The 13,961-nt window shown below is 37.4% G+C and overlaps 1 protein-coding gene across 2 annotated transcripts in view; it reads left to right on the top strand.

The window, feature by feature from the left end:
* The window catches only part of BBS2 (Bardet-Biedl syndrome 2), a 33,689-nt gene that overhangs the window by 6,170 nt on the left and 13,558 nt on the right, over positions 1 to 13,961 (top strand). The window contains exons 3-9 of one of the 2 annotated variants that reach the window (XM_032283920.1): positions 4,275 to 4,400; positions 4,648 to 4,710; positions 5,490 to 5,567; positions 9,374 to 9,478; positions 9,562 to 9,648; positions 12,769 to 12,904; positions 13,121 to 13,260. In XM_032283920.1, the coding sequence (XP_032139811.1) occupies positions 4,275 to 4,400; positions 4,648 to 4,710; positions 5,490 to 5,567; positions 9,374 to 9,478; positions 9,562 to 9,648; positions 12,769 to 12,904; positions 13,121 to 13,260 (735 nt within the window). The remainder of the gene's footprint in view (positions 1 to 4,274; positions 4,401 to 4,647; positions 4,711 to 5,489; positions 5,568 to 9,373; positions 9,479 to 9,561; positions 9,649 to 12,768; positions 12,905 to 13,120; positions 13,261 to 13,961) is intronic. The other variant, XM_032283921.1, reaches the window with a different exon arrangement.

Genomic DNA, 13,961 nt, shown 5'->3' with positions numbered 1-13,961 from the left:
GAGATCACACTTAACTCTTGAATTTTTGAATTCAAATTTTTTACCAAGCATATATGAATACATTTTGTAGTAAAATGGAATCATATATACATGTAGCCTTTTTTTTTTACTCTATAGCAGTTTTATTAAGATATGATTCACATGTACAACTAACCTCCTGAAAGTATATAGTTCAGTGGTTTTTAGTGTATCCAGAGAGCTATACAATCCTCACCACAATCAATTTTCAACATTTTTACCCCCAAAAGAAAACCCATACCCACTGGTGTCATGCCCCATTTTTCTTTAACCTCCTAACCTTAGGCAATCAGTTATCTACTTTCTGTCTCTAGAAGTTTGCATATTCTAGACATTTCTTAAATAATGGAATTATATAATATGTGATCATTTGTGACTGCCTTCTTTTTCTTAGCATATTATTTTCAAGGTTGATCCATGTTGTAGCATGTGTCAGTAATTCATTTTTATGGCTGAATAATATTCCATTGTGTGTATATACCACATTTTACTTATCCGTTTATCAGTTAATGGACACATTCCACTCCCTGACTATTATGTGTGGCTCTTTCATTCAATAATATGTTGTGAACATCTTTGTATGAAGTTACTACATATCCGTTATATCATTCTTACTGATTCCATAGTATTTTGTTTTGTTAATATAATTTGTTTAACCATTCCATGTTGTTGAACATTTATTTACATTGTTTCTCTATTACAGTTCATAGTGTAATAACTGTATACCTTTGACTACTTCCCTGATTATTTCCTAAGGATAAGTTCCTGAAAATGCAAATGGTTTTCTTTCTCTTTCTTTCTTCTTTTTTGTTTTTTGAAACAGAGTCTTGCTCTGTCACCCAGGCTGGGGTGCAGTGGCACGATCACGGCTTATTGCAGCCTTGACCCCATGGGCTCAAGTGATTCTCCCACTTCAGCCTTCTGAGTAGCTAGGACTACAGGTGTGTACTACCACGCTCAACTAATTTTTTAAAATTTATTTTTATTATTATTATTTTTTGATACTGAGTCTGACTCTGTCCCCCAGGCTGAAGTACAGTGGTATGATCTCAGCTCACTGCAACCTCTGCCTCCCAGGTTCAAGCGATTCACCTGCCTCAGCCCCCTCAAGCAGCTGGGATTACAGGCATGTACCACCACATCCAGCTAATTTTTGTATTTTTAGTAGAGATGGGGTTTTACCATGTTGGCCAGGCTGGTCTCGAACTCCTGACCTCAAGTGAGCCACCTGCCTCAGCCTCCCAAAATGCTGGGATTACAGGTATAGGCCACCACACCTAGCTAATTTTTTATTTTTTAGAGAGATGGGGTCTCACTATGTTGGCCAGGCAGGTCTCAAACTCCTGGGCTAAAGCAATCTTCCTGCCTCAGCTTCCCAAAGTGTTATAATTATAGATGCGAGCCACAACACTTGACTGGTTTTCTTCTTTGTATATTTTTTGTTGAAGGTAAAATGTACATACATGAAAATGCACAGACCTTAAGTGTACAATTCAATGAGTTTGGATCCCTATAACCAATACCCCAATAAAAATATAGAACATTTTCATCACTTCAGAAAGTGTACCCCATTCCAGTCAATTTCTGTCTTCCATAGACATTCACTGTTCTGACTTCTGTCACCTTAGGTTAGCTTTTCCTGTTGTTGAACTCCATACAAATGGAATCATACAGAATGTATTCTTTGGTGCCTGGCTTCTTTCACTTAACATAATGCTTGCGAGAATTATCCATGTTGTTGCATATAAAAGTAGTTTTTTGTTGTTGTTGCTGAGTAACAAACATAGTATATTCCATTGTGTGAATATACTATGGTTTGTTTATCCACTCTCTTGGTGATAGACAAGTGGGTGGACGTTTGGGTTGTTTCAGTTTTTAACAACAATTTTTATATAGGAATTTTTTAAAAATGAAGACTTTTTGTGGATATATGTTTTAATTTATCTTGGGTAAATACCCAGGAGTGGAATTGCTGGGCTGTATGGTTTATAATAACTTTATAAAACACTGCCAAACTGTTTTTGCAAAGTGGTTATATAACTTTACACTACTGCCTGCAGTAGGAGAGTTCCAGTTGCTGCACAACCTTTGTCAACATTCGTTGTTGCCAGTCTTCAATTTTAGCCATTTTGGAAGGTATAAAGTGATATCTTACTATGGTTTCATTTTGCATTTCCCTGATAATCATTGATGCAAAGCACCTTTTCTTGTGCTTATTGTCCATTTATTTGTCTTCTGTGAAGTGTCTAAGTTTTTTGTCTATTTTTTATTGGTAGTTTGTCTTTTTATTATTGATTTGTAGACATTTCATGGATATACTGTATACAAGTTCTTTGTCAGATTTCTATGTAATAAATATTTTCCCTCAGTCTGTGGCTTGTTCCAGTAGATATGTATCTCTTGATGAGCAAAAGTTTTTTCATTTTTATAAAGTCCAGCTGATCACTTTTTTTCTTTACTGGTTGGGACTTTTTTGCCCTTTGCTTTTTTCAAGGTCACATTGTTTTTGTTCAGAACTGAAATTGTGTTTAGGATTGTAGTAGTCAGGGTTCTCCAGAGAAACAGAACCAATAGAATATGTACATATTAGAGGGGGAAATACTTGTTTTCAGGAATTGGCTTATACAGCTGTGGAGCCTGGCAAGTGGAAAATCTGAATGGTGGGCCAGCAGGCTGGAGACCTAGGAGAGAATTGATGTTGAAGCTCGAGTACAAAGGTTGTTTGCTGGTAGCATCCCTTCTTCCTTGGGGGAGGTCAGTTTTTTTTTTCTGTTAACAATGCTTAATAGAAAGTACTTAATAAAAAGTATTGAAGGACTTAATAGTAAAGCAGATTATTATCCATAATGTGAGTGGGCCAATTAATGTGTGAGGCCCACCCACATTATGGATAATAATCTGTTTTACTCAGAATCTACTGATTTAAATGTTAATGTCATCTGAAAAATACCCTGACAGCAACTCTAGAATAATGTTTGACCAAATACCTGAGTACCATTGCCTAGCCAAGTTGACACATAAATTCACATTACAAGGACTCAGCTTTACAATTGCCTAGTCAAAGACTTTTTTTTTCTTTATTTTATTTTTTTTTATAAAGACAGAGTTTCACCATGTTGATCAGGCTGGTCTTGAACTCCCGACCTCAGGTGATCCGCCCACCTTGGCCTCCAATGTGCTTGGATTACAGGCGTGAGCTACCACGCCCGGCCAAAGACTTTTTAAAATTAGATTTTCGATAGGCATTGGTGAGCTGCTCCCTAGAAATACTACCATTTTCCATACCCCCCTCAATAATGATAGTGCCTGTTTTATTACACCCTAACTAGTAGTGGATATTATTGTTCTTTTTCATTGCTAATCAAAAAAATGAAAAATGATATATTGTGAGAATGAACATTTTTCATGTTTGTTGACTGTATTTCATCTCTAATATTTCCCGTTTGTTTATTTTTTTGGTTGGGGTGTTCAACATTTTTGTATTTATTTGCCTTTTACTAACCTTTTTCTTATATTAACTTTTTGCCTTATATATTGTAGGGCTTTTTTTCTCACTTCATTGTTTACCTTTTAACTTATTATTTCTTTGGCCATTTAACAGTTTTAATTTCTTATGAAGTCTTTCTTGTATAGCCAATCTTTATAGTTTTTCTACTTAAAGATATGTAAGTAATATTATTTTCCTATACAATAAACAGTGTTTATAAAGATGTCCTTGAGTCTTTCAGAAATAAATTAACTTATACTTAACGTAATTTATTCAAGAAGTCTGAGATACTTATTTTGGATGGTGGGACCAAATAATTTATTATTATTTGTGCTTTTTAGTACTAAGAATAGTAAAATTTAAAAGAGTAGTAAAGAACTGGATTATAAGTATTTAAAAGATCTCTATCCAAAATTGTTAAAACAAATTCTGAGTTTGGGTGCTTAAATGCGTAAGTCTTGATTCTCTGGAGAATTTGCCGTCTGGAACTGTGGTCCCAGAGAGCCCCAGAGTATCATAGCAGCTTTTTGTAGCAGCTTAATGTGAGAGCCAAGGCTCTGATTTACCCTGCATCTGTGCTCATCCTTACAGAAGCCACAGCGTTAGGTCTCAGTGGACAGCCCTGGCTGCCCTCTCAGGAGACAATCTGGCCACTCACAAATGATGACAGAGGAATATGGGTATCCAAACAAAAATATGGATATACATTACCTTCAGTGTGCCTGCAGATGATTATGTCTAAGATAATGTGTCCTTTTACTTTTCTTAGGTAGCAGATGGGGCAAATGCAATTGTGCTGGGGACCTTGGGAGACATTTCTTCCCCTCTTGCGATTATTGGTGGCAATTGTGCTCTGCAGGGTTTCAATCATGAAGGAAGCGATCTCTTTTGGACGGTATGAAGAAGCGAACATTCTTTTTGCTACTCTTAAGCATTTTTACTTTTGTTCTTTTTTAACCACCAACTCTACTGAATAATTAAAATATAGAACAATATTTATAATTCTGTATATTAAAAAAGGATATGAATAATTTGAATAACATTCATTTGTGTTTTATGTAATCCTCTCCTTCACGTAGCTAATATATTTGGAGTAAATAAAAAAAAGATGGCAAGCTAATGATTTGGGGTTTCATTTTCAGGTTACTGGAGACAATGTTCATTCCTTGGCCTTGTGTGACTTTGACGGTGATGGAAAGAAAGAGGTATGTGGGGGAGGAGATACCTCTCTTATGTGTTTAGCTGAATAAATTTTGTCATGACAGTGACAAAAAGGATTCTCCTGGCTGATTTTGCCAGGAGAATGCCTAAATGCTGAGCTAATTGACCTCATTTGTCTTTCTCTTCTCTTTCGAACGGTAAATCTCTTGTGCTTGTCTAATAAATACAAAGATCAAAGCCATGGTGTTTCAGAGACTCAGGAGGGTGCAGAAAGGGTAGGGGATCGCAGTCTCATGAATTGCTCCTCATGCTTTGAAACCATGTTAATATGTAGTTTTCAATTTTAGCCAACTTTTTTGAGGAATCTAAATGTTTTAGAAATGGGCTTTTAGCCTTTGAAATTATTGTTATGGTTACCCTAGAAATTAGCTTCTTGAGCAGTAGGTGTGAAGTGCTGTGTTGGTCACTGACTTGCCCCTCTGTTATCCATGGACACTGGGCTCTGGTGTTTGAACAGGGCTTTCATCTGTAGGCAGCAAAAGTTGCTGATCCAGGGAGCATTTTCAGGTACTCAGGGAAATAACTTATTCTGACAAGATGTGCAATTCCAATGGCAGGATAAAAGCTGTAGTAGCCCGTTTCTTCACTGACTGAATGTGCTGATCCTCCCAATAGAGGGAGCATTCCTGAGCATCAGACTATTAGGAGGTAGTCAGTCTTGGGTGGCAGTGGCAGCATGGAAAATATTGTGCAACTTTTTGTTTTGTTTATGAAAATTTTGTTGTTTTCACCTACCTAAACATGTATGATATTTCCCTTTTAGCTTCTTGTTGGATCTGAGGATTTTGACATCCGAGTTTTTAAGGAAGATGAGATTGTGGCAGAAATGACAGAAACAGAGGTAAGAAGTGCCACCTTGAACTACAGTAACCTTGGGCAATATAGATCAGCACTGTTAGATGAAACATCCAGTGAGAGTGCTGGGGCATCTCCCAACCCAGATGGTTTTAGGATAAAAACTGGGGGTCAGACAGAGTTGTATGTTATGGAAAGAAAAGCAGTAAAAATCCTAATTAAGATATATTTTGAAAAGACTGATTAAATAGAGAAAAATTATTGAGTATAGTTGAATACATAAAGGCATTTCTTAGTTAATACATGCAAATAATAATAATAATGTCAACTATTTATTATGTACCTATCATATGCCAGGTGGTGCTCTAAGCACTTTATATGAAGTAACTTATTGAATCCTTACAACAACCCTAATAGGAAGATAAATTATTATTTCCATAGATGAGGAAACTGATGTTCTGGTTGTTTGTTTCTTTGTTTTGAGAAACAGTTTTACTCCATCACCCAGGCTGGCGTGCAGTGGTGTAATCTCGGCTCACTGCAACTTCCACCTCCCAGGTTCAAGTGATTCTCATGCCTCAGCCTTCTGAGTAGCTGGGACTACAGGCGTGTGCCACCACCATGCCCAGATAATTTTTGTATTTTTAGTAGAGATGGGGTTTTGCCATGTTGCCCAGGCTGGTCTTGAACTCCTGACCTCAAGTGATCCGCCCACCTTGGCCTCCCAAAGTGCTGGGATTACAGGGGTTAGCCACTGCGCCTGGCCTGATGTTACATTTTTGTTAAGTTACTTGTACAATATCTTGGCTATGAAGTGTCATGGTCAGCATTTGAACCTTTATGTCTCTTCTTCCTCCTCCTCCTCATATGTATTAAATAGGGCTGAAATGCATAAGTGAGATTTTTATATTTCTTTTCTTCATGCAAATTCAGTACTTCTTAGGCACATTTCTGTAGGTAAGCTTAAAAATTAGGTGTTAGTTAACTCCAGCTCTAAAAAAAAAAAAATTAGGTGTTAGAAACTCGTGATTAGAATTACTCATGTAACGAATGGAACCTGAGATATTTCTTTAAAAAGTTTAAACTTTATTTTTAAAAAGTAATGTTTAGGCCTATGCAGTGATTCATGCCTGTAATCCCAGTGCTTTGGGAGGCCAAGGTGGGAGGATCACTTGAGGCCAGGAGTTTGAGACCCTCCTGGGCAACAAGACCCCATCTCTACAAAAAATATAAAAAATTAGCTAGGTATGATGGCACATGTCTGTAGTCCTAGCTGCTTGAGAGACTGAGGCAGGAGGATCCCTTGAGCCCAGGAGCTTGAGAATACAGTGAGCTATGATCGCACCACTGCATTCTGCCCAGGGCAACAGAACAAGACTCTGTCTCAAAATTAAAATGAAAAAAAAAAAAAAAAAAAAAAAAAAAGTAACAGTATTAAGACTTAGGAAAATAAAGACAAAAAGAAAATAAAAAGCAATATCTAAAGATTACCTGTATCATTTATGGTTTTGACATTCTTATGATATTTATTTGCTGCCAGTTTTCAGGATTGGGCAAGACTGAAACAGAAAAAAAAAATTTTAAGATATTCTTAAGGAATAAGAAGAGGATAAAGGAGCAGTGGCTTCTGAACATTGTAAATGGACAGAAAGAAACCAGTGAAAGGGAGTCTTAGAGATCAGAATGGTGGGATTCTGCAAAATTTAGTTATGTGGTATTTAGGAATCTATGTTAGAAAGCTTGAGGACACTGGTCTCAAAACTAACCTTGGCCACTTGTCCTTAAATTGCTTTGTTTCATGCCACTCATAAAAGCTGTCTAAGAAGGTCACTTCTTTCCCTGTAACTAAAAAGGAAACCAAAAAGCAAAACCTACATATTGACATACAGTATTATCAATGACTTTAACGAATTTATCCTATAGCAAGAGTTATCAGTTTTTACTAAGTCCTACTATACCTTTTATATGTTCATAGGCAGTATGATGTAAGATGATAGTTGTGGACAAAGAAAAGATGAAGAGGACAAATGAGTGCCAAAAGGAGCAGTCTGAGGATGTGAGTCTATACAGGGAGTCTGTTTTGGTTTTTTTTTTTTTTTTTTTTTTTTTGAGATGGAGTTTTGCTCTTGTCGCCCAGGCTGGAGTGCAGTAGCGCAGTCTTGGCTCACTGCAACTGCCCCCCGCCTCGGTTCAAGCGATTCTCCGATCTCAGCCTCCCGAGTAGCTGGGATTACTTCACCTACCACCACACCCAGCTAATTTTTGTATTTTTAGTAGACACGGGGTTTTGCCATGTTGGCCGGGCTGGTCTCGAAGTCCTGACCTCAGGCAATCCACTTGCCTTGACCTCCCAAAGTGTTGGGATTATAGGCATGAGTCACCGCACCTGGCCCTAGAGTCTGTTTTGTGTGCATATGCTTACCTGTGCTTTCTGGAGGAGGGACTGGAGCCTTCATTAGATTCTTAAAGGGGTTTGCAACCCCCCCCACCACTAAAAAAAACAGCTTGAGAATCCCTGGCTGATAGGTGCTGTGTCCTGCATTCTCATATCCCTTTCATTCTAATTTGTGGTAAATATTTTCTCCTTTGGTGGGAATCATTCAGATTTTGTTGGATTTCTGTTGCTTGTTAATACTAGATGTGAGGAGACTGAAATCTTTGAAACACCTCTTTCCTAAATCCTAGAAAAAAGGATAAGAACTTGGAATAGAGTTAGGGATTTGAGGGGACTTGTTGATCTTCTAGTCCATGAAAGGAAGGAACTGGTGAACTAAGGAAGCACTAAAGGAGCTCAGGAATCTGGGGCTAAATTTATGAAAATATGGACTTTATAACATTGTTCATTTGCAGGGCCATTTTCCTGTTCTCTTTGTTAGGTTTTTGCTCCTAGTTCAAATATCTTTTCCCAGATCAGCAAAATCATGATTCATTTGGCAGTTGAACAATAGGAAGTATTATCGGAAGAATGCCTTGAGCTAAATAATTCTGGAATCCTACACAGCACTTTGTATTCATAGTTAAGTGAAGTGGGTGGTTTTGTAGAAAAGCTGTAGGTGTAAAGGAAATTATATAACTATTCTCTGCTTTATACAATTTATTTCTTAATATCTCTTGTATTAGGAGCAGAATTAGAAAGTAATCTGCAGAATCATGGATATCATTAAGCTTTGGTTTTAACTTTAAAGGAAAGTTTTGTTCAGTACCTAAAATTTTATACTTTTAAGGATGTGAAATCCTTGAACGGTCCTATAACTATTTCTGTATCATATATGCATTCTGTATATTGTTAGATACTACACAGATTCATGTGCTTGGGTTTTTACTTTTCAAAGGATTGTGTGTTCTTTCTTTTACTTCTAGCTAGCAAACAATAAATTATGTCATAGAAAAGTATACATATGAAGTAAGATATTCAGTTGTGGATTGTTGTAAGTCTTAAAAATTTAGAATGTAGGACATTGTAAGTTAAGTAATAATCATTGAAACCTTTAGGGTGAACATAAATAATATCTATTGTATGTGCATATTCTTGATCTTGTGTACTTAGCTTATTTCTTCCTTAGTCCGTTAGTTTTCATGTGTTTTTTAAAAATAATTTCCTGAAACTTGCCACATAATGTTGCTCTAAAACATCAAATTCTGTGAGTTTATTTAAATCTGATTATACAACTCTGAAATAGATGACATGTATCATAGAGAAGAGGAATACATTCCCCACTAATGGATTGGAAGTGCCTTTAAATCTAATTTTAACATAGTTGTAACAAGGCATGTGAAATCTTATGAAGCTGTTCTTCACAGTAAACTGAGCCTTAATGAAAAGATGTTGTGTTTTTATGTATTGTTTTCCAGGTAGTCACCTCTCTTTGTCCCATGTATGGCAGTCGATTTGGTTATGCCCTTTCCAATGGCACAGTTGGAGTTTATGAAAAAACAGCCCGATACTGGAGAATTAAAGTTAGTATAATTCAGCCTTTGATATTCAGGGACTTGATACTTATTGTGAGACTTCTGTGCTAATTATTGGAATTCTTTTTCAGTCGAAAAATCATGCCATGAGCATTCATGCTTTTGACCTTAATTCTGATGGAGTGAATGAACTGATAACTGGTTGGTCCAATGGGAAGGTAAGTTTGAATAGCAAAATTCAGGTATAATTCAAAGTAATAATTGTCCAAGGCGTATTGACTATAGGACTTAGAACCGTAATGTTGGGATGTAAACTTCAGTTCCTTGGCTGTGTTTTCACATTTAACTCAATACTTTTGACACGTTATTCCTGCTATCATTATCAAGAACTGCAAAGTGAGAGAGTGTAAGTCTTATAAGCGTTGTTTGGGGGAAATCTTCAGGGAGATTCTTTCTAAATCTCTTCTTTGAAGGACTGAGAATCCATCAGCCAGGATGATTCTACGGAACAGGACAGTAAAAAAGGAGTTTTAAGGAATTGTTTGAATAGCTCTTTTCTAATAAATCTTCAGAACTGCTTGAAAACTTAGCACTAATGGGAAGAATCATGTTAGCATATTGTTTTCTGAGCCATAACTTTAAAATAAAATCCTTTTGCATGCTTTCCTTTTTTAACTTAAAATCAGAATTTTTTACAGTCTTTTGGCAAGTTAGGATTGTCTTCTTAGAAGCTGCCTAGGTAGCTGCCAGATCTCCATGGATACCATTTGCCCTCACTTTTTTGTCTCAGTGTTGGATTGCCTGAAGGGGATGCGCAAATTCTTATCTTCTCTTCTTTGATATATCTTTACTTTTCTCGAGCACTTTATCAGTATTCCTTTGGTGTTATGTGAAGAACAGATTCTAAAGAGCTGTTATGTCAGTTTCTGCTTTTGCACTTAGTTTTGTCATTACTATGGGTACTAAAAATTAGAAGACTGTATAGTTGCTTATTAAGAAATATGGAAGTCTGTGAAATGGATGTCTTAGTTGGTTTGGGCTGCCGTAACAGAATACCATAGCATGGGTGGCTTATAAACAACAGAAATTTATTTCTTATAGTTCTGGAGGCTGGGAAGTCCCCTATCAAGGTGTTGGCAGATTTGGTGTCTGAGGGATCACTTCCTCTTAGACAGAAGCCTTACATGATGGAAGGGGCAAGGGATGTCTCTGGGCCTTCTTTTATAGGACACTAATCTTGTTCATGGGGGTTCTACCCTTATTACCTATTCACCTCTCACTTCCCAATACCGTTACCTTGGCTGTTAGGATTCAACATACGAATTTTGTTAGGGCACATTCAGACCATAGCAGTGGACCATATATTGAGGGAATATAAATTATTATGACTGATTTAAGACTTAGAAAACTACTAGATTTGAAAACTTGCCAGGTTACCTTGAAATAGAACTCTTGACCTAGATTTTTTTTAATTAAATGTTTTTGAAATTTTAAGGAATTTCTATTATGTAATCTGTTCTTGAGCATGAAAAAGATAAGAAAATTATATAAGTGGAAAAACCGATTGTCTACATTTAACAGAAATATACAAAAGGGAAGCATACAGATCCAACTGGCGAATACGGGTGTGAAAGTACTAGATAAATGCTGCTAGCCAGTTAACTTCATCTTTTGTATGTCATTTGATGAGTTGGAGGGCCATCCTTTCCTTTCAGGGTAAAACCTCCATGTTGGATTAAGCAAAAGATCAGAATATCCACAGAAAGATTAATTTGTAGTCCTGCTTCTTAGTTAGCAAATAAACCTTATATTTGCTAAATATTGTGGAAATGCAGTGCTAGAAGCCATTAGGTAGCTAGGCTTTAACTAAAATGATGCAAGTTCAAGTCAGTCTGAGTTACAGAGTTATAGTAATGTGCTTTGGTAAAAATACAGGTCATTCATTCTTTCATAGGCTTCAGCATTCATAATTTTCAGGCTTCTATGATGTTATTAATAGCTTGGATACTTGACAGGGATATACTGTAGACAGGGGATAGGCTATGACCTAAACTACTTTGTGTTTTGGTTGCAAAATTTTCCCCAGAAGATTGTTGATGAAAAGACAAAAATAGCGAGTAGCATTGGTCATTGAAATGATTGCTCTGCCAGATTTTCTGTAGCTAGCTTTTTGTTGATAATACCTGTGTCCTCGCCTGGAACATAATCATCATGTTTGTTTTTTTTTTTTTTTTTTTTTTTTGAGACAGAATCTCATTCTGTCACCAGGCTGGAGTGCGGTGGTGTGATCTTGGCTCACTGCAACCTCTGCCTCCCAGGTTCAAGCAATTTTCCTGCCTCAGCCTCCTGAGTAGCTGGGACTACAGGCACATGCCACCATGCCTGGCTAATTTTTTGTATTTTTAGTAGAGATGGGGTTTCACTGTATTAGCCAGGATGGTCTCAATCTTCTGACCTCATGATCTGCCCACCTCTGCCTCCTAAAGTGCTGAGATTACAGGCGTGAGCCACCATGCCTGGCCTCATAATCATATTTTAAGTGATGGTCATTTATTATTGCTTTTGAGATGCATTTGTTGCTGATCAGTCATTTATTTATTTGTTTTATCTCTTGGGAATAGGAGACTTACAGGATAAGAAAGCTCTCTAAGATATCTGAATAGTTTTTATGTGGAAGAGGGACTCTTAACAGGGTTGTTGTAAAAGGTCGTGTGGTGGAAGACTGAGCTAACTCCACAGTTTTCGAACTTCAGATTAAACATACTTTATACATTTATATATAATAAAGATACAACTTTTATACAGAGCTAACGTTTATTATGTACTTCTGTGTGTCAGGCCTTGTTTATATATGTTAACTTCATTATAACCCTATGAAGTGTAGTACTGTTATTTTCTCCATGTTCTGGTTATTGTTCCTCAGATGAAAAGACCAAGCACAGAATGATTAAGACACTAAGATGCTGTGGATAGTATGTGTCAGAGCTAGAGTCTGAACCTGAGCAGTTTGGCTATTAAGCCCATGCCCTTTGCACTGTGCTGTGTGTACTATATGTACTGGCTCTTAGCAGACCTGTTTCTTCAAATGAAGCATTGTGTGAAGCCAGTATGAAAAACAGCTTTTATTTAAAAGGAAGAAAGCACAGCTGGCTGAGGCTCCTTTGGGTCCATCTTGGCCCCAGCGGTTATAGATATCTCCTGAGAAGTCATAGGGCTTTATAGAATGCTCTTGAAAACTGCTAGACTGAATGACCTTTAAAGCTGATTTTTATTTTTAAATTTTGTGGTTTTTAAACATATAGTGTAAGCAACTTTTTAAATTCTTGTTTTATTTTTAGGTTGATGCTCGAAGTGACCGAACTGGGGAGGTCATCTTTAAGGACAATTTTTCTTCTGCAATTGCTGGTGTGGTAGAAGGAGATTACCGGATGGATGGCCATATACAGTTAATCTGCTGCTCAGTGGATGGGGAAAGTAAATTGGGATGAGAAAAATCCTTGAAAAGTCACACTTTCCATTTGATTGGGTCAAAATACTAGGAAATTTCACTAGAAGTATTTGTATTGAGATCCTCTAGTTCTAATAAATTCACCAAAGTTGGGGAGAATTTAGGTTTTTGTTTTTAAGAGCAGTTAATTGATGACCTAAATGTATACCTGGTTATACTTGGGGTTTTTTCCTTCTGTTCAGTCCGGGGCTACCTGCCTGCCATGGCTGAGATGAGGGGAAACCTCATGGACACCAGTGTAGAGCAGGACCTAATCCGAGAGCTGAGTCAGAAGAAGCAGAATCTGTTGCTGGAACTCCGTAACTATGAGGAAAACACCAAGGTAGGTCCTAATGTGACAGGGTAATGGTAGCTGAAACGTTGAGACTGACCAGGAGGATTGGGAAATGCGGAAGAATGGGAGTGTCATTGCCAGGGTGTGGTCTTTTTGGCAGTATCAGAATTGAGAGGGCATATATCCTTTGATCTTGAAATTTCACTTCCAGGTGGTTAAATTGCAGAAATGTTTTCCTGATTGTTCGAGGATACTTTCTGCAGCACTGTTTATTTATAGCAGTGAAAACAGCTGGAAGCAACTTAAGTGTTCATCAGCAGTAGGGAGTATGTGCTGGGGAATCTTAAGCAGTTCAAAAATGAATATTTGGACTGATATGGAAAGATATCTGTGGTCTTACTAAGTGACAAAAGGCAAGAACAATACGTATAGAATGTCTTTTATCTTTTTCAAAAACATCATTTAAAAATTGGCAACTATCGCCGGGCGCGGTGGCTCAAGCCTGTAATCCCAGCACTTTGGGAGGCCGAGGCGGGTGGATCACGAGGTCAAGAGATCGAGACCATCCTGGTCAGCATGGTGAAACCCCGTCTCTACTAAAAATACAAAAAATTAGCTGGGCATGGTGGTGTGTGCCTGTAATCCCAGCTACTCAGGAGGCTGAGGCAGGAGAATTGCCTGAACCCAGGAGGCGGAGGTTGTGGTGAGCCGAGATCGCGCCATTGCACTCCAGCCTGGGTAACAAGAGC

The sequence above is a fragment of the Sapajus apella genome, unplaced genomic scaffold, assembly GCF_009761245.1.
Source record: "Sapajus apella isolate SASKATOON/1434 unplaced genomic scaffold, GSC_monkey_1.0 scaffold15, whole genome shotgun sequence".
Classification (NCBI taxonomy): domain Eukaryota; kingdom Metazoa; phylum Chordata; class Mammalia; order Primates; family Cebidae; genus Sapajus; species Sapajus apella.
This window is presented reverse-complemented; position numbering and strand designations above follow the sequence as displayed.